The following is a 25,050-nucleotide window of genomic DNA, read 5'->3' on the forward strand; positions in this document are numbered from 1 at the left end:
GATGTCAGGCGCTCTGGCTCCCGGCAAACATGTGAATATGGTGGCTGATGTCTCTATTTTCACGTTCCGTGTAATAGAATCGCCAATAACTAGGGCACATTCAACAAGATTCTCAGTGGGTGTTTCACTGAGAGGAGAGAACCTGTTTAATGTTGTAATCGGAACGGAAGAGCGGTGTTTTTTCCCGCGACTACAGCGCCTCACCGTCACCCAATTGCCCTGCTGCACGGGCTCTACAGCCGGAACGGAACAATGTACAGAGTTCACTAAGCTAGTCGCATCCAAAGCAGTAGCTAAAGCCCTTGCATTCCTACTATCCTTGATTAAAGTTTGGATGCGTGTCTCTAGTTCTGAAATCTTCTCCGTCAGCCTGACTGTCTCCCTGTATTTATCACATGTAAATCCTTCATTGCTGACAGAGAATGTTATACTATACTTGTGACAAAAAAGTGCAAGTGACAATAACAGGAGATGACATTACTCACCGTGTTTGTTGACTGATCCTACTCAGCACAGTTGTTTGATTTGCAAGCACAGATGGCAGATTAACAGGCTAGCGAGATACTAGCGTGTTGTGCTAGCGATACCGATTTAGATAAAAGCTAGCGATGTCAGATGAATGTGATAGGCAATATTAGACAATATCTAATATATGTTGATGAGTAAGTTAAATTTAGCTAATAAGAACAACAAGGAATGATATTAAATAGAGATTCAAAACAGCTTTATACGATGAACAAATTTAATTTAATAGTTTATTCACATTTAAACATTGATCAGCGTATATAAACAAAAGCTCAACTGAACCTACTTAACACGCGAGAACAAACCTTATTTGGTTCATGTTGGAAGCTTAGACTTGCTGCGTATCACGAGAATGAACCTCATTGGTTCTTGCTGAAGCTCAAACATGCTGCGTAACATGAGAATGAACCTCAATGGTTCTTGCAGAAGCTCAAAAATGCTGCGTAACATGAGAATGAGCCTCATTGGTTCGTGCAGAAGCTCAAACGTGCTGCGTAACATGAGAATGAACCTCATTGGTTCTTGCAGAAGCTCAAATGTGCTGCGTAACACGAGAATGAACCTCATTGGCCTCATCTTGACTTCCTGCTCAGCTATTGTTCGGACGCTCTTGCTTACTGCTCCGCGCTTTGCTCTTTCGCTTTTATATTTGATCTTCTATATTTTTATATTTTATCTCCTTTTATCACCTAATTTTAACTTCAGCAAACAGCACAGTGCTCAAACGACAAAGTTTGGATTACTACAAAAATGCAGAATTCTTTTACCCGACCAGCTTATATTCCGGGGAAAGGAAAACACAACTGCTTACATTCATAAGGAAAAGAGAGAAAATGCCTCTTCTGGTTCAAGAATCTACTTGCTGCACTAACTGCCACAGACTTTTACAAAGGATTGCAGTTCTTGAAACAAAGTTACTCACCAAACCAGACGGAACACACAACAGAGCTTCGTCATGGACACCCTCAGCATATAGCCGGTGAGTCCCATGTAACTAGTGCTCCTCGACAGGTAGAGAAACAAGCTGATCGACTTGTAAATCGATGGCACAAACAGGGAGCGAGACCCAAAGGCACTCGAGGCATCAGATTGTCACGAGCCTCACATATTGCCGCAGTAGCATCCTCTACCCCAGACACAGCTCTGACAAGGATTGCAAACACTGGTCTCCTACCACCGCCTATACATCTTGAGAACAGATTTGAAGTACTAATGAATGTAAATGAGGAATCCCCACACGTGATGAATGTGATCGAACACAGACTGAATCAGCCAGTAGCTAAGACTGATGCTAACTGGCGCTCAAGGTCGAGCAGACAGCGGCACTCAGCTCAGAGCGCAGCCGGGCACAGGACTCTGATAGTGGGGGACTCCATAATCAGAAACATTAGCAGCAGGGATACAACTACATGCTGCCTTCCACAAGCAACAACTTCTGATGTAAACAGGGAACTTCAGAACATTCTAATGAAACATAAGACTGCAAATAGACTCATCATTCATGTGGGGAAGAATGATATTCATCTTAGCAGTCAGAACTCCTTAAAGGTAGGGTAGGTAATCCTGTTCAGAAACACTTTTTTTTATACTGGGTGAAATGGTCCTTCCATCCTGATAGTAGTCAATACATTATGTGTTTAGAAAAAGGAATGAAAAAAATCAGACCTCTGTAGCAGCTTGCAGGACAGTAAAAACTCTGACCAATCACTGCCACTCGGTCCGAGTGTAAAGAACCAATCAGATGCCTTCATGTCTCGTGCCCGCCCCGAGCCCCACTGCGCGCGCTGCCCTGCGTGCACTCATCACATGTCACCGTTCCCGGAAATATTCAGCTCAAAGCACCTGCATATGCAGTCAGCGAAGGCAAACAAGGCAAAAACTACTTCCTCGGACCCTGCCCGCACTCTTGAACGACCTCCTCTGCTTCGCCCTCAACCCCGGACCTGTCCTCGAACCGACGATGCGGTACTTGTCTCCGGACTCGGAGTGTACGTTAGTCTTCATTAGAGTCAACAATGTTTTCATCATGGAAACTCTTACATGCAAAACACCGTATATGTTATGAATCTTACACGAAATTCACCTTCATCACAGTGTAACTGATGGTAATGGAAAAACGTGTATCAATGCAACCTGTTTTTAGTTTTGCCTTATAAATATAGCTCGTTACCGAATGAAACTTTACCATTATCGATATGCTAGCTTGATAGTGAGTACTAAAAGAAATCTTATTTGTTTATATTCATAGTGATAAAGTTAGCTATTTTATTACATGTGATTCTGACATGATGTCACTGTATGTACTGCGCTCCTTCCTCTCCACTCGTCTCAGGTAATAAATGCGTCTTGTTCCAGCCTGAGCGTTTGGCGTCGCGCGTTCATGTGTTTTGGGGGCGTGGCTTTGGAAGGAGCTCAGAAGGGAGGGGGTGGAGTGAATGGAAATAATGAGCTGTGTTTATTGCAGATTAAAAGGTCTACAGTCACTCGATTTTTATATTTTCTTTTTCAGAGTACTTACATTTTAATTATGTATTGGTATATAAAGACAGTTTAAACAAATTTGGAATGTTTTTTTTTTAGAAAAATGATTACCTACCCTACCTTTAAGAAGGATTTCAATTAATTTTTGAAACACTTAAAAGACTGAAAGTTCAAACATTCATCAGTGGACCACTCCCAGCAAGAGGAACAAACAGGTTTTCACGGTTGCTTGGGCTTAATACATGGCTGCAAAAAACCTGCAATATAAAAGGAGTGAACTTCATTGACAACTTCAATCTTTTCCGGAGTCAGAGACAACTGTTTCATCAGGATGGCCACCACCCAAACAAACTTGGTTCAAGAGTGCTAAAGGACAATATCTACTTCTCCCTCAATCATCCTTCTGCAGTGTGTGCCAATCCACTCAATCTGAACGGCACACACACACCTGGACACAGTATGAATGACCACAGGACTTCACTTCAGCAGCAGAATGGACATGTGGTTGACATATCACACAAGGACAATGATAACACCACTGAGCCACAACAACCTCTGCTCATGGACACAATCTCAGCTGAGCCCTGCCCACAGAGCTCACCACAGACAGACATATTAGAACTGCTCCAAGATTCAGCACCCAAGGACGACTTCCTTGAAAACAGCCAGGGAAGTGAGGACAGCATATTACAGCCTCCGATAACACCAGAGCAACAGCCCCTCTCACCAGACACTTTATCCCTCTCTCCAGCATCTCCACTTCTGTGCTTCTCACGGAAAATGGAAGAACTGGTGTATGCTGGAACCAAACTATCCCACTCTTTTGCTGCAAGCCCCCAGATATCAACCAGAAAAAACGGCAGGCACCGCAACCACCAAAGCCTGCGGGCCGAGCTCGCCCTCCCCCAAAAAACAAACTGATACCAGCTCTCAGTGATATGTGTTGGGTCCCCGCTATGATAACAGTAACTTTCTCAAATGTTTACAGAACAAGCGGGAACCCAGTGTGCCTGCATCTTTCTCTATTGCTGTTCTATTACAAGATAGAAAGTCTAAGGCCTTCAATAGCCATACAGCAAACCCAACTAATCTGGTGCCTATTACATGTCAAACTAAGATTGCTGTGGGGACAAAAAGTAAGACTGTTAAGTTAGCACTTTTAAACAGCCGCTCACTTAAAAATAAATCACTTCTAGTCAACGACTTAATAACCACAAACAACCTGGATTTTATGCTTCTAAATGAAACCTGGCTAGAGGACAGCTGCAGTGCAACAGTCCTCAATGAAACAGCCCCTCCTAACTTTACTTTTATGAGTGTCTGCAGAGCTGTTAAAAGAGGTGGGGGTCTAGCTGCTCTTTTTAAAGATATTTATCAATGTAAGCAAATATCATTTGGGAATTACCCTTCTTTCGAATATCTGGGTATTGTGTTAAAAGGTGCTCCATGCATTTTACTTATTATTATTTACAGGCCTCCAAAATACTCTCCAGCCTTTTCTGAGGACTTTACAGAACTGTTATCAACAATTACCTCAGAGTTTGACTGGTTTGCCATTGCTGGAGATTTTAACATTCACATAGATAATGCAGAAACCAATATGGCAAAAGAAATCAAAACTGTTTTATCCCTCTGGGCTTCTTCGCCCAAAAACGGGCGAAAACTTGAACGTTTCGAATTGTTTAATTTTTTTGCTTCATCGGATGGGGGTGAAACTTGGTGACTTTTGTTTTATTACCTATATGAACACACAAAAAAATCAAGGAGATGATTCTGATATGTTAAAGGGTCGTAAAAAAAAAAGTCACACTTAGCTTCCTCCCGCCCGAAAACGGGCGACATAGGAAATGAATGGGAAATACGAAAAAATAGGAAAACTCAGAGAAACTTTTGGTGGTACAAGCTACAGATCAGCCACTGTGCTGAAAAAAAGTGTACAGCAATGAAGGGGTGACACTCTAAAACATCAAGAGTGCAAATAAGACACCCTCCCCCCCCCACACACACACACACCCACACACACAAACACACACACACACACAGAGAGAAATGAACTGGTAAGACTGAAACAGCAAATTTTGCCCCAAACTATATAAAAATTATATAATCATAATAACTCCAAAACTATAGCAAGGAGAGTCAAAAGGTAGGTATCGTTTGAAAGAACTCTTTTTACATTTTTTGAAAATATAAATTACATTACATTTGGACATTGTCCTGCCAAGAAACAGCGGATAAAATACAATATATATATATATAATTTTTATTATGATTTTGCATATCTTTCTTATTTGTCATGGAATAACTCAGGAAGGAAATAAGGTAGGAGGAAAATTCTTTTTTAGTGAAGTCCCCCTACATGTTAGCTGCATCTGGATAAAAAAATTATAATTTTTGGATAAAGGAATCAAAAGTTACAGCATTTGGAAAAGAGACAGCCTTTTTGTACAGTCTTTGACACCCCCTCATGGGCAATTTTTTCTCCACGAAGAATATCTTGTCATAAAATCAATAGATTATGTTAATTTTGGGCTCATTTTAATTGTAATAATATGCTGTAAAAAAATGAAGTGCCATTTTCAATTATCTGAGAATGTTTCATGAGCTGTATGATGTTTTTGACACATTGCAGTACATTATTTTATAGATTATGAAAAAAAAGAAATTCTATTTATCAGCAAATAACTCAGCAATACTTAAGAGTTTTTCAAAGTGGATACATTCACTGTAAAGTTCAGACTCTAAGCTTTCAAATGACATCAACTTTGTGTTAATCAAGGCAAGATTTTTTAAAAATATGGTAAAGAATATTTTCGCAGCTAGGTGGCGCCTGCTGGCGGTACACTCGATTTTAGAGGGATTACTCAGCACTCATTAGGAGTTAATAAATGTAATTAGATGCATTAAAAAGCTGAGATCCTAAGCTTTAAAATTATATATAATTTGTGTTGTTCCATTCAGTGGTTGCTTAGTAATAAAAAAAATTCTTTCCGAATGGGAATAAATCAAATAAAAAAATAAAAAAGCTATAGGCCGCCTATAGGCGGTTATAGGACATGACACAAATTAATACATTTTGAAGCCACTAGATGGCGCTCTTCTCACTTGAATTTTTTTTTTTTTTTAGGCCTGCACTCTATTTTGATGTGAAATGTTGCATTTATTGAAAAATTAAATAAAATAAATAAAATAAAAATATATATATATATTAATTCTAATGGAAAAAATAGCTCATAAAAATTATATAATTAATGCAAAGTATCATAAAAAATTCTAAATAATAATCAGAAAACATTATAGAACAAAAATATATTTGATTGGTTATCCTGGGAAAAAGTAAAGTAAAATTTTAAGGCTTCGCCCGTTTTCGGGCGGGAGGAAGCTAAGTGTGACTATTTTACGAAGAAGCCCAGAGGGTTAAAAACTTTTGATCTGACTCAGTATGTACATGGACCCACACACAATCGCGGACACACTCTAGATTTACTTATCAGTAAGGGTCTAAACATTTCATTGATTGTTATTAACCCCCTGAGGTCGGCGGTCTCGCCGGCGATACCAGCTCGCTTTTTTTTTATCAGTGTAAAAGAAACTCATAAATACTCTGTTGACTTTGATTTTCCATAGGAGTTTCATACATCAATCGATTCTGTTAAATGTGTATTATTTTTGTGTATACTCACAATAAAAGCAAAGTGTTGTGCTTTTCGCCAAATTAAGAAAAATAAACACGGAGCGCGATCTGCCTTCTCTCTGTCCGTGTAGTCCATTCTGAAACGCGTCCGAAAATGAATCATAACTCAGCGAATACTTCTCACACAGACACGTGGTATATGTCTTTATGAAGCTTGAAATCTCTTCTTTTAAATGAAGTAATTAATATAAAAAACAAATGTTTTCAACTCATGTAATCCGTTTGAAAGCAAGGAGAGGTACCGTTTTTTCCTTCTGCCTCATTATCTCTATAATGAACCGAGGCCGCCCCGCCCCCGGCGCCATTCACATGGTAAATAGTTTAGGTAATCTATGCTTCGCACCCGCCCCCCGATCAATGCCTTGAAAACACGAAGTTTCATCAGATCAGATTCACTGATAGTTCATCGCGTTTAGAGAGGATGGCTCGTTTCTCCGGTAAAGACGCTCTTCAGATGATTCTGGACAGCGAGGAATAACTCACCTTGGCTTTTCCTCAGAGGAAGATTCTAGCTCAGACGACGAACGGCAGCATTTTCAAGAGCGAATTGATCACGCCGAGTAAACACCGAGTTTTCGCGTGAGTAAATACGTGTCTCAAGTGGTTTAGTGGTAGAACATTTGCCTAGCGTGTCAGAGGTTCTGAGTTCGAATCTGCACTCATATAGTTTTTTTTTTTTTTTTTTTTTATCAAATCAGATTATGTTTATCAGTGGTTGTATATCAGGCAGAGACATGTTTGTGTGTATTTTGTTTTGTAATTTCACTGGAACGAAAAGAGTCTCCACAACGGATTGAAGCGCGCGTCCGAGTGAAGACTGCGCGAGCCTAAAACAAACACAGTATCCACGTCTGACTCGCGGGAATCCACGGCGCAAACCTGTGAGGGGCTGTGTTTTCTCGAGCCCCATATCAGCTCGAGAAAACACAAGTTTATTCAGATCATTACTTGTTTACACCGTCTCGCAGCGCTGTGAGGAATAATAATAAGGGAAAATGTCCCTCAAAAGGTAGATGTAAACAAACTATTAAAAGGTAAATATAATTTTTTTCTTTAAATAATTTTTATTGTGTTTTATTAGTAACAAATTTGGGGAGAGGATAAATATTCCAAAACTGAAAATACAGCATGAGAATTAACTGCACAATTACTAGATATGTTTACCTTGGATATTATACAATTTGCAAGCACAATTTGTGAAAAAAAAAAAAAGTATATAAAAAATATAAATAAAATTAATTTTTGTGTATAAATATATACACATATATATGTGTGTGTGTATGCACATAGATATATATTTGTATAAGCAACGTATTAAACTGCAAATTAACATTTATATTCCTTATAATAAAAATGAAAGACCTATGTTACAGACATATGAAAGACAACATTTCGTTGATTAGTTTTGGATAGATACATTTTTACTGTAAAATATCTGCCACCTCAAATAAGCTTTTATTTGCCAATTTTTTGTCAAAAATAATCAAATAATCAATCAAATCCTTAACTTTGAAATATGTATGATAAAATGTATACTTTAGTTTTTACAAAGAAAGATTACACTTGAATTGTTGTTTATTTCAATATTTACAAGGTAGATGTAAACAAACTATTAAAAGGTAAATATAAGCCTTTTCTTTAAATAATTTTTATTGTGTTTTATTAGTCACAAATTTGGGGAGAGGATAAATATTCCAAAACTGAAAATACAGTATGAGAATTAACTGCACAATTACTAGGCATGTTTTCCTTGGATATTATAGGCCAATTTGCAAGCACAATATGTGGAAAAATAAAAAAAGAATTGAGATGCTTCCAACTGTTGCTCTAGCATTCTTGTGGCTCAGTGACTCACCTGAATGAATGGCTCATTAAGTATGCGGTCCTCAGGTGTGAACCACTAAATATGCATGATCGTTGACGCCCACTCGAATATTGCCTTTCCAAACAGAAAGTGCTTTGCAAAATTCAAATCAATGTATTGTGTTATGTGAAGGATTAGGCAGGGTGATTTTCACATCATTTTGAAGAAAAAACACTAGGCAATGACATCTATTAGACAAAAGTCTTATTGGCATTATTCTCTCAAAAATGCAGACATGTACATTCTTGTTGCTCACATATTATGGTAGCCCTGTTTGTGCTTAATAGTGTGTAATTTTTTTTTTGCCATTACTATGTTTATAAGCAACTGAAAAAAGCACAAATGTCAGGGCATGTCAGAACATCTCAAGGACCCCAAAAACACCTCAGACCCCAGAGGGTTAACCCTCTGGGGACCAAAGCTCGTTTTTTTTTTTTAGCAATGAATAATAAACACTAAATGCTCTGTTAATTTTGATCTTTCATTTTCGTGTAATACATCAATCGATCCTGTTCAGTTTCTATTTTTTTTCTGTATACTCACAATAAAAATAAAGTGTTTCGCTTTTTGACAAATAAAGAAAAATTAACATGATGCGATTTCTGCCTTCTCTCTGTCAGTAAACTCCCATTTGAAACGCGTTCGAAAATGATCTATAACTCAGCGAAAATTCAGTCAAACAGGCAAACAGACCCACGGGCATAAAGCTTGAGATCGCATCTTTTAAATGAAGTAATTTATATAAAAAACAAATATTCTCAGCTTCTGTAATCTGTATAAAAAGAGAGCGACTCCAGTCGAGCTCATTAGGAGATCATTCAAAAGTAATGTGACCACTCCCCGGAGAGCGCGTGCTATTCAAACGCAAATTCTGAGAACGCCCACATCAGCTGTAAACAAAGCGCGTCGCGAGTGAGGCATAATATAGCCTACCTTATGGAGAAAAGATTCCTCAGAACAGTGCTGATATGAGGAGCAATATCTCCTGATATGAGGAGCAGATCCCGCTGAGGAGTGAGGTAGGCTGTTTTCTTTTCTCAAGTGTTGATGTGTAATAACGTTATGGAATAACGTTAGTGTAGGCCTATGTAAACCGCAAAAAGATGAATCGCATTTCTATAATATGACTCGCCTTTCTGTGAGATGAATGAAGGGTACATATTTGTAAAGACTGTTTTGCCTAAATATGAATCGCGCGTCTGTGTGTGAAAGAATAAACTGCTTTGCTATAGCCTACTGAGATGAGTAAAAATCGACTGAAATATGTTGAAATAAAATGTATTTGTATAAGCAACGTATTAAACAGTTTTTAGGCTACTGTAGAATATACTGCCACATCAAATAAGCTTTTGTTTAGCAATTTTTGCTCATATCTAACGTTATATATATATATATATATATATATATATATATATATATATATATATATATATATAAAAAATACTATTTTTGTCAAAAATAAAGTCATAGACTAAGATGTTAGATGTTCCAATGTTGGCTATATTCAAACTAATGAATACATATGATAAAATGTAGGCCTATAAGCTTTCTTTTTTTTTTTTTTTACAAAGAAAGAGTACACTTGAAATATTGTTGAAATTGTAATTATTGTTGTAATTGTAACATTTTTAATAAAATAGCAAAACATATTTACAAGAGAGATGTAAGCGAAATCTTAAATGGTCAATATAAGTCTAAATACATCTTTTGTCCTTGCATTGTGGCTCAGTCAGTGTCACACCTGAATGAATGGCTCATTAGGCAGAGTCATTATGCAGAGTGGGTGGGACATTGTAATCTAAGGTGTAAACTACTCCTCCTCCTCGCATATTGGCTTTCCAAGCAAAACCTGTTTTACACCATTTAAATCAATGTATTTTTTTTTTTGTGAACGATAAAGCAAGACTATTTTCACATCATTTTGAAGCTAGAACTCAAAGGAACAACATCCATTAGTCAAAAGTCTTGTGGACACATATTTAATATGTGTTTTGTGGTCTTAATTCAGCAACTTTCATTTTTATTTTTTCCAATAACCACGCATAAACATTATTCTCTTAAAAATACAAACATCTACATACACGTTGCTCGCATATTATGGTAGCCCTGTTTGTGCTATATAGAGTGAATTTACACCTTAGCCATTAACATGTTTATAAATAACTGAAAAAAGCACAAATGTCAAGGCATGTCAGAACATCTCAAGGACCCCAAAAACAGCTTGGTCCCCAGAGGGTTAAGGATGTCGCTCTGTCCGATCATTTCTGTATTTTCTTTGATATATTGATCTCTCCTGCCATTGAAGCTAGATCTGTGTCTGTCAAGAAGAGATGCTTAAATGAGAACACTAGTGTACTATTTATGAAGGCTATATCCTTAACACCAAGCATATCTGCTGACACGGTTGATTTTTCTCCTTGATTCTTTTAACTCAAAAGTTAAAAGTGTAATTGATGATATTGCTCCTGTGAAAGTCAGGAAGAAGAGTAGCAGACAAAAAGCACCTTGGAGAAACTCAACAGCAGTGCAAAATATGAGAAGACAATGCAGAAAAGCAGAGTGCATGTGGCAGAAGACAAAACTTGTAGTCCATTATAACATCTACAAAGACAGCATCCATGCTTTCAATATGGAACTGGGCAAAGCTAGACAGACTTTCTTCTCAATTATTATAAACAGCAATTTAAACAACACACGCAAAACTCTTTTTGCTACTGTAGAGAGACTGACAAACCCCCCAAGCCAGATTCCCAGTGAAATGCAGTCAGACAGCAGTTCTCTGAGAAAATCAATAATATCAGAAAGGTGATCAGCACATCCTTGAGTTGCGCTGGGGTCAGACAGATCAGACCACCTGAGAAAGTAGTAACTTTGTCTGATTTCAAAGAAATTGATGGCAAAATTTTGGAAGAAACCATACAGCACCTTAAAACATCAACATGCGCTCTTGACACACTTCCCACATCTTTTTTCAAAAGTGTGTTAAACAGTTTAGAAGCAGATCTTCTAGAAGTGGTAAATGCCTCACTTCTCTCTGGGAGTTTTCCAAACTAGCCTCTTTCACCTAGCTATCATCATATAGAGACTGTGTCTGTTCCCCGATTTTGGAAATCCAAAAAATGTTTAAACCTATCTAAGGTTAAAAATTTAATTGATGTTCAACAAATAAAAAACAGCTATAATACAGATGAGCAAATGATAAAGCTTGGGTTGCTGAATATTCGATCGCTTACTTCAAAAGCACTCATTGTTAATGATATGATTTCAGATAATAACCTAGATGTGCTGTGTTTGACAGAAACCTGGCTAAAACCAAGCGATTACATTACTTTAAATGAGTCCACCCCGCAAGATTACTGTTATAAACATGAACCCCGTCTGAAACGCAAAGGGGGTGGTGTTGCTGTAATTTATAGTAATATTTTCAAAACCACTAAGAAATCAAGTTTCGAATATAATTCTTTTGAAGTGTTAGTGCTTAATGTAAAAATATATAGTAAAAATGATAAATCACGTTTGAGATTTGTGCTGGCTACTGTATACAGGCCACCAGGGCACCATACAGACTTTATCAAAGAATTTGCGGACTTTCTATCAGAGTTAGTATTGGCTGCAGATAAAGTACTAATTGTTGGTGATTTTAATATACACATCGATAATGAAAAAGATGCATTGGGATTGGCATTTAAAGACATTGTAAACTCAATTGGAGTTAGACAACACGTGTCAGGACCTACTCATCGTCGTAATCATACTCTAGATCTAATATTATCACATGGAATAGATGTTGATGCCGTTGAAATTCTGCAGCAGAGCGATGACATCTCAGATCATTATCTAGTCTCGTGTAAATTACATTTAGCCAAGGCTGCAAAGCCGACTCCGTGTTACAAATATGTTAGACCTATCACTTCTGCTACTAAAGATTGCTTTATTAATAATCTTCCTGATCAGTTTCATCATTTTAGCATCCCGGATAGCTTAGAAAAACTTGATATTGCAACAGAAACTTTTAACTCTCTCTTTTCCAGCACTTTAGACACAGTTGCTCCTTTGCGCTTAAAGAAGATTAAAGAAAATAATCCAACGCCGTGGTACAACGAGCACACTCAGGCCCTTAAGAGAGCAGCCAGAAAAATGGAGCGCAACTGGAAGAAAACAAAATTAGAGGTATTTCGCATTTCATGGAAAGAGAGCTCGATTGCTTACAGAGAGGCTTTAAAAGCTGCTAGATCTGCTTATTTTTCAAACCTATTAGAAGAAAATAAACATAATCCTAGGTATTTATTTGAAACAGTGGCTAAACTAACGAAAAAGAAAGCTTCAAACACAGAAGGTTCCAAGCAGCACAGCAGTAATGACTTTATGAACTTCTTCACTTATAAGATTGATAATATCAGGGATAAAATTATAACTATGCAACCGTCTACTACAGTATCGCATCAGGCAGTGCATTGTAGTCTCCCTGAGGAAAAATTTGATTCATTCATTGCTATAGGAGAGGAAGAATTTACTAAACTCGTTAAATCATCTAAATCTACAACATGTATGTTAGACCCTATACCGACTAAGCTACTGAAAGAGATGCTTCCAGAGGTCATAGATCCTCTTCTTAATATCATTAATTCCTCTTTGTCTCTAGGATACGTACCAAAAAACTTTAAGCTGGCTATGATTAAACCGCTTGTTAAAAAAATGCAACTTGATCCTTCAGAATTAGTCAATTACAGGCCGATCTCGAATCTACCCTTTCTGTCAAAGATACTAGAAAAGGCAGTATCTTCACAACTATGTTCCTTTCTAGAAAGAAATGATATCTGCGAGGATTTTCAGTCCGGATTTAGACCATACCATAGTACTGAGACTGCTCTCGTTAGAGTAACAAATGATTTGCTCTTATCATCCGATCATGGTTGTGTCTCTCTATTAGTGTTACTCGATCTTAGTGCTGCGTTTGACACCATTGACCACGACATTCTTTTAAATAGACTAGAAAACTATGTTGGCATTAGTGGAATTGCACTAGCATGGTTTAAATCATACTTATCTGACCGTTATCAGTTTGTAGCAGTAAATGAAGAGATGTCTTATCAATCACAAGTTCAGTATGGCGTACCACAGGGCTCAGTACTAGGACCGCTGCTGTTCACTCTGTACATGCTGCCATTAGGAGATATCATTAGGAAACATGGAATTAGCTTCCACTGTTATGCCGACGATACTCAGCTCTATATTTCTTCAAAACCTAACGAAACTTACCAATTCACTAAATTAACAGAATGCATAGCTGATATAAAAAACTGGATGACTCGTAATTTCCTACTTCTAAATTCTGAAAAAACAGAGATTCTAATTATTGGACAAAAAACTTCCTCACGTAATAACCTAGAATACTGTCTAACACTTGATGGCTGCTCTGTTAAGTCTTCGTCGTCGGTTAGGAACCTGGGTGTGCTCTTTGATACCAATCTTTCATTTGAAAGTCACGTGTCTAGTATCTGTAAAACCGCATTTTTCCATCTTAAAAATATATCTAAATTACGTCATATGCTCTCATTGACAAATGCGGAACAATTAGTCCATGCGTTCATGACCTCAAGGCTAGATTATTGTAATGCTCTACTGGGTGGTTGCCCTGCACGCTTAATAAACAAACTACAGCTGGTTCAAAACGCAGCAGCTCGAGTTCTTACCAGAACCAGGAAGTATGACCATATTAGCCCGGTTCTGTCAAAACTGCACTGGCTCCCTATTAAACATCGCATCAATTTTAAAATATTGCTGATTACTTACAAAGCACTAAATGGTTTAGCTCCGCGGTACTTGAGCGAGCTCTTAACGCATTATACTCCTTCACGTCTATTGCGATCTCAAAATTCCGGCCAGTTGATAATACCTAGAATATCTAAATCGACTGCTGGCGGTAGATCCTTTTCCTATTTAGCACCAAAACTTTGGAACAGCCTTCCTACCATTGTCCGGGAAGCAGACACACTCTGTCAGTTCAAATCTAGATTAAAGACACATCTCTTTGACATAGCGTTCACATAATACATTATAGACTTCTATAATTCAATATTAGGCTGCATAGATTAGGTCAGCTGGAACCGGGAACACTTCCCATAAATCCTGATGTACTTGTTACATCATGAGAAGAATGGCATCTACGCTAATTTTAGTGTCTTTGTTTATCCCAAGGTTTTCCCGCAGCCTGCCGGATCCAGGCCGTTTCCAGATCTGATGAAGGACCTTCGCCTGGACCCGATGTCAATGCAGTGCTGAAGGGCCAACTAGTCTCTCCCTATGGAGGATCCCTTTCCCACTCTACAGATAACGCGTCGTCGGGAAAACTCAATTTGCGTATCTACCCCGAATTGATAAAATAAAATAAAATTCTGAATCAAAACTATAAGGAAACACCAGTAATTTGTTTAGGCTTGGTTTGTAGGGAATTCCAAACCTGCACACATATATTCAAACGCACATAATTATAGAACCCGTTCTTAATGCGCATCTGAACGCCATCAGCGTTTCTCACAGGTTCGCTAAAGTCTGTGTAGAGAGAATGGTGTCGTCTTGGCGGCCCTAATTTAAAAACAAATGATCGTTGCGACGGAAGCGAATCAATCAAAACTAACTTTAGCTGGAAAATAACTTTATTAAAGAACCGCTATAAAGCCAAAACAATCTTACGTTAAATTATACATTTATCTCTGTAAAGCTGCTTTGAGACAATCTACATTGTTAAAAGCGCTATATAAATGAAGATGACTTGACTTGACTTGACTTGAAAACTGCAGTTGTCAAGCCCCTCCTGAAAAAGAGCAATCTGGATAAGATGATATTAAGCACCTATAGACCGATCTCAAATCTTCCTTTCATAGGCAAGATCATTGAAAAAGTTGAATTCTTTTGCTCGAATGGATACTTTGACAATTTTCAATCTGGTTTCCGACCGCACCACAGCACAGAGACAGAGCTCATAAAAATAATAAACGATATTCGCTTAAATACTGATACAGGCAAATTATCAGTGCTGGTACTACTCGACCTCAGTGCTGCATTTGACTCTGTCTATCACAACATACTTCTTGACAGGCTGGAAAACTGGGTGGGGCTTTCTGGGATAGTCCTAAAATGGTTCAGGTCATACTTAGATGGGAGAGGTTATTATGTGAGTATAGGGGACCATAAGTCTGAGTGGACATCCATGACATGCGGAGTCCCTCAAGGCTCAATTCTTGCGCCACTCCTGTATCAACCTCCAAAGCCTCAACCTGTATATGCTCCCAATGAGCCAAATAATGAAAAAGAACCAAATTGCTTACCACAGCTATGCAGACGACACACAGCTCTACTTAGCCCTATCGCCTAACGATTACAGCCCCCTTGACTCCCTGTGCCAATGCATTGATGAAGTCAACAGTTGGATGTGCCAAAACTTTCTTCAGTTAAACAAAGACAAAACTGAAGTCATTGCGTTTGGAAACAAAGATTAAGTTCTCAAGGTGAACGCATACCTTCACTCTAGGGGTCAAACAACTAAAAATCAAGTCAGGAATCTTGGTGTGTCACTAGAGTCAGACCTTAGTTTTAGTAGTCATGTCAAAGCAATAACTAAATCAGCATACTATCATCTGAAAAATATTGCAATAATTAGATGCTTTGTTTCCAGACAAGACTGTTCATGCTTTCATCACCAGCAGGGTGGATTATTATAATGGACTCCTCACCGGCCTTCCCAAAAAGACCATAAGACAGTTGCAGCTCATACAGAACGCTGCCGCCAGGATTCTGAGCAGAACCAGAAAATATGAACATATCACACCAGTCCTCAGGTCTTTACACTGGCTCCCAGTTAGATTTAGAATTGATTTAAAAGTATTATTACTGGTATATAAATCATTCAATGGCCTAGGACCTCAATACATTGCAGATATGCTCACTGAATATAAACCCAACAGATCACTCAGATCATTAGGATCATATCAGCTAGAAATACCAAGGGTTCACTCTAAGCATGGTGAGTCCGCTTTTAGCTATTATGCCAGCCGCAGCTGGAACCAGCTTCCAGAAGAGATCAGATGTGCTCCTACAGTAGTCACTTTCAAATCCAGACTCAAAACACTTCTGTTTAGCTGTGAATGAATGAGCACTGTGCCACTGTTCGCCCGACTGTTTGTACTGTACTGTATTTTATTTTATTTTTCTAAACTGTTTTAATTATTCTTATTTCATTTTCTTATTTTAATTTATTCTATGTAAAGCACTTTGAATTGCCATTGTGTATGAAATGTGCTATATAAATAAACTTGCCTTGCCTTGCCATTGGTTCTTGCAGAAGCTCAAATGTACTGCGTAACACGAGAATGAACCTCATTGGTTCTTGCTGAAGCTCAAATGTGCTGTGTAACACGAGAATGAACCTCATTGGTTCTTGCACGTCAAGCAAACATGCTTGAGCTTCCGTTTACCAGAACTGATGTGTTGATGAATGTTTATATGTGAATAAAAGCCTAAATTCAACCTGTTGCGATCGTGTCTCTTCAGAAAATTTTGACTAAACCGCTCAATTCATATGGATTAGTTTTACGATCTCTTTATGAACTTTTTGAAGCGTCAAAGTGTCAGTTACATAGAGTACAGAAAGCTCTCAAATTTCATCAAAAAGATCTTCATTTGTGTTCTGAAGATGAACAGAAGTCTTACAGGTTTGGAACAACATGAGTAATTAATGATAGAATCAAATTTTTTGTGAGCTATCACTTTAATATTTAGCAATATTATTGAGTGAATGCATTGACACTGTCGAATGAGAACTGAATCTTAGCTGGATGATGACATCACTGTTTTCTGCAGAGCCAATTATGATTTATTTCATAATTGATGAACTTTACAGTTATTGAACTGAACTGAATAAACACTGAACTGACTTCAGCTATTGTCTTTTTAGAGCTGCTTTACAGCAGAATTGAATTCTGTTTGCATCACTGATCACCGTTTTCCTGTTCATCACTGTAAAGCTTTGAATCAAACTGTATTGTATAAAGCGCTATTTAGATAAAGGTGACTGTTGTCAAATATTGTGACAATAGTCAAGTCACCTTTATTTATATATGCCTGTTCATGGAGCTTTGTCATTAAAGGACTTTTATAGATTTTCTCTATAAACAATGGTTTATTCATTAGAAATTGGTTTCGCTCAGCAACAACAAAATTAGACGAACAGTCCAGGTCACTTTTCTTACTGAGTAAGATTGGATCTTAAATCTTAGACTTAAATCTTCAATCTCTTGCTGTTATTTGTAGGGTGAGAAGTTGGATGGCGCCTGTCGGAGTCTCCAGCTCACTGGTCTGACATCATCTCTGCTCAGTCAGAACAATTTCCTGACCAGTTCCTCTCTGTCTACCCATACATGTGAGTACACGTGTACGGGACACTTACAGTTAAAAGTTGTCAAATTTATCATGTTCTGTGATTGTTGCTAATAAATGGACAAAAATGATCATTTGCTGTTTAGGCCTAAATTATGGCTTTTAAATATGTCAAATTGCTATAATTTCTCATTTTGTTCTAAGAAAAAAAAAAAAAAAAAAATCTGTTTAATAGTGGTATTGATTGCTACAGTACTGCCGATACTATAATAATACCGATAATAGTGCTCGTAAAAGATGGCATTAAACAAACATAATTTAACACCTTATAAAAGCTATAAAACCAGCTATAAAAAATTGATTGTTGCTCATTTTCAGTATAAGCAAATAATCAGATGGTTGGGTGTTGCCTGGCAAAATGACCTAAAATATGATATATGCTGGATGCAAGTCTTGTAATATTATTATGGTTTGCAGTGTTATTGAACTATTTCAGAGTAAAAACCTTTTAGAAAGGCTCAATATGCCTGGATGATGGATGTGGTCTTTTCAGAATATGGATGTGTTCTGGGTACTAATGTATATAAACATATGTGTATATAAATATATAAACATATCTATACCCATCTCTGCACTTACATCCAGTTTTCTTGTCTGTTTAAAGCACCACGGAAACCTCTTGCCAGTCCAGATATGGAATCCAGTCTGACCCAAGACTTTTCTACAATCAACGGAGCAAACTCTGAACACACAAGCATGTAGTGCTCTCTCTACAGCTGGAAACTTTTGGCAGTAATGACAAACTATTGATAAAAACTCATGACTACCTCTGATTCCTACCAGATCCCATATGTTTAGACTTATCAGATTACTTCATCGTAGAACATGAGTGCACTGTACAAACAGTAATACTGTGTCATTACACAGTTCCTATTTAGTGCCTGTATGACAGTCCAGTTACAGCTAATTGTACTGGTCATGTAGTGCTTAGCTTTGGTTCTATATGTCTTTGTTTTTATGTATCTGTAACTTTGATGTAACACTGTATATTGTCAGATATTTTCATCAGATGATTAGAACATGGTAAACCTATGTGGTATTAACTAAAGAAAACTAATTTATATGATTCTACTGTATTTATATTTTAAAATATCTCATTTTGAATATTTAATGTTGTTATTTTACCTTAACTTAGTAACATAAAGTGAGGTTTGTTTGTTTTTCTACTAGGCCTAAGTTTTTACACATCAATTTAAGGAAAGCTGTGCTAAATTACAGTGCCTTGCCTGATATGTTTTGTATTTTATACCTTTTTATGTTGTGAATGAATGTTTTTTAACTTTTAAGTCTGAAACCATGAATATATTAGACTCATACTTGAATGAATGTGAAACAAATAAAAACATGACCACCACACAGCTGCAAAACTTCTTTGTAATAATTTGTTGCAGGATGCAAAATTGAGTGCACAGGACATATTCTTACATTCAGAACTGTAAAGATACACCATTTGCAAAATGAAATAGAAAAGAATATCTTGCTTCATTTTTATTTTAAATACTGCAATAGTAAAAACAGAAAGTCCTAATGTTATGTCCTTAATGCCTTAGTGCTTTAACAAGTTTTTAGGTCTGGGCGTTATGACAATATACAACAATGATTTAAGTGTTGTATTTATAGCTTTTGTATGACTTTAGGCTTTGCTTTATAAATTTGCTAAATGTCAGGACACTTGATTCCTGGTAGTTAAAGTGGTAACCCTTCCTTTTACAGTCCCCTAATTACTAGGTATTTACCTGGTAAATATATGGTAAGTTATAGTTGGTTATTGGTAATTACCACAGGTAACAAGTATGTAAATGCAGAGAAACTACAAACTAATTACTAGGTATTTACCTGGTAAATATATGGTAAGTTATAGTTGGTTATTGGTAATTACCACAGGTAACAAGTATGTAAATACAGAGAAACTACAAACTAACTACTAAGTATTTACCTGGTAAGCATATGGTAAATTATAGTATTTTAGTGTGTAATTACTTAAGGTGATTAGTATGCAATTACAGAGAAACTACCAGGGAAAAAAACACCACTGTTAAATATCAACTCAACAAAGTACTGTGTACTTGTTACCTGTTTAGGTTGGTAATAACTCTGATTTAATTGTGTACTTCCTCAGAATGTAGGCAGACTATTTTTAGAAACACCTGCAGTATTACCCATCAATTCAAGTTAGGTTTGTAGTTATCCTAGGGTTATGTTGGTAACAGTCCATGTTTATTTATTACTATCTTGAAATTAAGACGGTAGTTTCCAATAAATTACCTTGTCTTACATAGTTGTTGTTCATTGCTACACCCATTTATAGAGGGTTTATCAAATAATTTAACTTACACTTACCTGGTAACTACCCCGCAGGAACAGTTTTCCCTAATGTCATGGCACATCTTAAATACTGGGTATGTTCTTGCAAATGTTTTTACAATTTACTCAGTAAGTAAAGTGCAACTGTACTGTAAAATGAAGCCATGGCGCATGTGCTCAGCTAATTTGGTGAAGCTCTGCTCTTCTCCCCCCATTTTTCAGTCATTTAAATGTCATTTTGCATAGGGTAATACAGAGGCCTTCTCACCTTTTTGACAGTTAAAGCGCCACCAATGGCCCGACGTCCATGAAAGTTTTCAAGCTTCTTCAGGATCACGTGACGCATGCGCATGCCCGATTTTGTGAGGTTGTATGCAAATCAGACAGCAAGATGGCCGCTTTCAGCCATTTCATGTGTTTTTTCCATAGAAATACATCATTTTGACACCCTTTTAACAGTTATAGCGCCACCAAGTGGCCAGTTGCTGCGCCCTTTTTCACGTGACCACAGAATGAGCTCGTACATGCGTGTGCTGAGTTTGGTGCAAAAATCTCGTTCCGTTCACGAGTTATAGCCAATTAAGCAAAATGGGCTCCTCCCACTTCGAACATTTTGGCGGCCCTTAGGGACCGTGAAGCGAAATTTACACTTTTTTTTGATAATTATTGACAATCAGACTCCAGAGAATCTTGCCGCACTGGTTTGGTTCCGGTCGGGCCAAAAACCTAGGACTAGTTCGCGAAAGTAGGTTTTTGGAAAAACCCCAAATACCCGAAAATTTTCCGGGGTGCCGAGCAAATCCGAGGCATGCATCTGGTCCGCCTCGAGCCAAGGATTCCAGCGATATAAGACACTTGAGCCTACGCCTCACGGTTGATGAGTTATGAGCCGTTTCGTACTTTTGCCCGCTGTAGCGCCCCCGTCAGGCCGATCGGGGCGGGCCTTGGTGACGCTGTAGGCGGTGTGAGTACTATCAGCCCCCAAAGTTTCAAGTCTCCACGACTTACGGTTTGGTCTGCCCGATCAGTTTTATGTCTGAATGTTGCATCATGGGAAAATTAACAATTACAATAGGTGTTCAGCACTGAAGTGCTTGAACCCCTAATAAGTGGCTAAAAAAGGGCCACAAAAAGGCCTCTAAAAAAAAAACTATAGGGTCTAGGCACTTGCCGTCTGCGCTGCTGCGTTCCAAAAACTTTATCCAGCCTTCTAACATGTGCCTCGGAGAGGAAAAAGAACGTTTGTTGCCCTTTTAGCTCATTTATCATGGAAATGTGGTGCATTTTTTCTTTTACCTTTTAAACTGTGACACCTCCACTGATGGCCCGATCTCCATAAAAGTTTGCACGCTTCTTTAGAATAATATGGCGCATGTGCTCAGCTAATTTGGTGAAGCTCTGCTCTTCTCCCCCCATTTTTCAGTCATTTAAATGTCATTTTGCATAGGGTAATACAGAGGCCTTCTCACCTTTATGACAGTTAAAGCGCCACCAATGGCCCGACGTCCATGAAAGTTTTCAAGCTTCTTCAGGATCACGTGACGCATGCGCATGCCCGATTTTGTGAGGTTGTATGCAAATCAGACAGCAAGATGGCCGCTTTCAGCCATTTCATGTGTTTTTTCCATAGAAATACATCATTTTGACACCCTTTTAACAGTTATAGCGCCACCAAGTGGCCAGTTGCTGCGCCCTTTTTCACGTGACCACAGAATGAGCTCGTACATGCGTGTGCTGAGTTTGGTGCAAAAATCTCGTTCCGTTCACGAGTTATAGCCAATTAAGCAAAATGGGCTCCTCCCACTTCGAACATTTTGGCGGCCCTTAGGGACCGTGAAGCGAAATTTACACTTTTTTTTGATAATTATTGACAATCAGACTCCAGAGAATCTTGCCGCACTGGTTTGGTTCCGGTCGGGCCAAAAACCTAGGACTAGTTCGCGAAAGTAGGTTTTTGGAAAAACCCCAAATACCCGAAAATTTTCCGGGGTGCCGAGCAAATCCGAGGCATGCATCTGGTCCGCCTCGAGCCAAGGATTCCAGCGATATAAGACACTTGAGCCTACGCCTCACGGTTGATGAGTTATGAGCCGTTTCGTACTTTTGCCCGCTGTAGCGCCCCCGTCAGGCCGATCGGGGCGGGCCTTGGTGACGCTGTAGGCGGTGTGAGTACTATCAGCCCCCAAAGTTTCAAGTCTCCACGACTTACGGTTTGGTCTGCCCGATCAGTTTTATGTCTGAATGTTGCATCATGGGAAAATTAACAATTACAATAGGTGTTCAGCACTGAAGTGCTTGAACCCCTAATAAGTGGCTAAAAAAGGGCCACAAAAAGGCCTCTAAAAAAAAAACTATAGGGTCTAGGCACTTGCCGTCTGCGCTGCTGCGTTCCAAAAACTTTATCCAGCCTTCTAACATGTGCCTCGGAGAGGAAAAAGAACGTTTGTTGCCCTTTTAGCTCATTTATCATGGAAATGTGGTGCATTTTTTCTTTTACCTTTTAAACTGTGACACCTCCACTGATGGCCCGATCTCCATAAAAGTTTGCACGCTTCTTTAGAATAATATGGCGCATGTGCTCAGCTAATTTGGTGAAGCTCTGCTCTTCTCCCCCCATTTTTCAGTCATTTAAATGTCATTTTGCATAGGGTAATACAGAGGCCTTCTCACCTTTATGACAGTTAAAGCGCCACCAATGGCCCGACGTCCATGAAAGTTTTCAAGCTTCTTCAGGATCACGTGACGCATGCGCATGCCCGATTTTGTGAGGTTGTATGCAAATCAGACAGCAAGATGGCCGCTTTCAGCCATTTCATGTGTTTTTTCCATAGAAATACATCATTTTGACACCCTTTTAACAGTTATAGCGCCACCAAGTGGCCAGTTGCTGCGCCCTTTTTCACGTGACCACAGAATGAGCTCGTACATGCGTGTGCTGAGTTTGGTGCAAAAATCTCGTTCCGTTCACGAGTTATAGCCAATTAAGCAAAATGGGCTCCTCCCACTTCTAACATTTTGGCGGCTCTTAGGGACCGTGAAGCGAAATTTACACTTTTTTTTGATAATTATTGACAATCAGACTCCAGAGAATCTTGCCGCACTGGTTTGGTTCCGGTCGGGCCAAAAACCTAGGACTAGTTCGCGAAAGTAGGTTTTTGGAAAAACCCCAAATACCCGAAAATTTTTCGGGGTGACGAGCAAATCCGAGGCATGCATCTGGTCCGCCTCGAGCCAAGGATTCCAGCGATATAAGACACTTGAGCCTACGCCTCACGGTTGATGAGTTATGAGCCGTTTCGTACTTTTGCCCGCTGTAGCGCCCCCGTCAGGCCGATCGGGGCGGGCCTTGGTGACGCTGTAGGCGGTGTGAGTACTATCAGCCCCCAAAGTTTCAAGTCTCCACGACTTACGGTTTGGTCTGCCCGATCAGTTTTATGTCTGAATGTTGCATCATGGGAAAATTAACAATTACAATAGGTGTTCAGCACTGAAGTGCTTGAACCCCTAATAAGTGGCTAAAAAAGGGCCACAAAAAGGCCTCTAAAAAAAAAACTATAGGGTCTAGGCACTTGCCGTCTGCGCTGCTGCGTTCCAAAAACTTTATCCAGCCTTCTAACATGTGCCTCGGAGAGGAAAAAGAACGTTTGTTGCCCTTTTAGCTCATTTATCATGGAAATGTGGTGCATTTTTTCTTTTACCTTTTAAACTGTGACACCTCCACTGATGGCCCGATCTCCATAAAAGTTTGCACGCTTCTTTAGAATAATATTGCGCATGTGCTCAGCTAATTTGGTGAAGCTCTGCTCTTCTCCCCCCATTTTTCAGTCATTTAAATGTCATTTTGCATAGGGTAATACAGAGGCCTTCTCACCTTTATGACAGTTAAAGCGCCACCAATGGCCCGACGTCCATGAAAGTTTTCAAGCTTCTTCAGGATCACGTGACGCATGCGCATGCCCGATTTTGTGAGGTTGTATGCAAATCAGACAGCAAGATGGCCGCTTTCAGCCATTTCATGTGTTTTTTCCATAGAAATACATCATTTTGACACCCTTTTAACAGTTATAGCGCCACCAAGTGGCCAGTTGCTGCGCCCTTTTTCACGTGACCACAGAATGAGCTCGTACATGCGTGTGCTGAGTTTGGTGCAAAAATCTCGTTCCGTTCACGAGTTATAGCCAATTAAGCAAAATGGGCTCCTCCCACTTCGAACATTTTGGCGGCCCTTAGGGACCGTGAAGCGAAATTTACACTTTTTTTTGATAATTATTGACAATCAGACTCCAGAGAATCTTGCCGTACTGGTTTGGTTCCGGTCGGGCCAAAAACCTAGGACTAGTTCGCGAAAGTAGGTTTTTGGAAAAACCCCAAATACCCGAAAATTTTCCGGGGTGACGAGCAAATCCGAGGCATGCATCTGGTCCGCCTCGAGCCAAGGATTCCAGCGATATAAGACACTTGAGCCTACGCCTCACGGTTGATGAGTTATGAGCCGTTTCGTACTTTTGCCCGCTGTAGCGCCCCCGTCAGGCCGATCGGGGCGGGCCTTGGTGACGCTGTAGGCGGTGTGAGTACTATCAGCCCCCAAAGTTTCAAGTCTCCACGACTTACGGTTTGGTCTGCCCGATCAGTTTTATGTCTGAATGTTGCATCATGGGAAAATTAACAATTACAATAGGTGTTCAGCACTGAAGTGCTTGAACCCCTAATAAGTGGCTAAAAAAGGGCCACAAAAAGGCCTCTAAAA

General features: G+C 38.9%; 1 protein-coding gene across 3 annotated transcripts in view; it reads left to right on the plus strand.

Annotated features, from left to right (window-relative positions):
* The window catches only part of cep128 (centrosomal protein 128), a 178,759-nt gene extending 159,400 nt beyond the window's left edge, over positions 1-19,359 (plus strand). For 2 of the 3 annotated variants that reach the window (XM_084433351.1, XM_084433349.1), the window contains 2 exons: positions 17,874-17,982; positions 18,604-19,349. In XM_084433351.1, the coding sequence (XP_084289477.1) occupies positions 17,874-17,982; positions 18,604-18,701 (207 nt within the window). In that variant the 3' untranslated portion in view covers positions 18,702-19,349. Of the gene's footprint in view, positions 1-17,873; positions 17,983-18,603 lie in introns of all 3 variants that reach the window. The other variant, XM_084433350.1, reaches the window with a different exon arrangement.
* Positions 19,360-25,050: the final 5,691 nt, after the last annotated feature.

Source organism: Rutilus rutilus (assembly GCF_951802725.1).
Source record: "Rutilus rutilus genome assembly, chromosome: 15".
Taxonomy (NCBI): Eukaryota; Metazoa; Chordata; class Actinopteri; order Cypriniformes; family Leuciscidae; genus Rutilus; species Rutilus rutilus.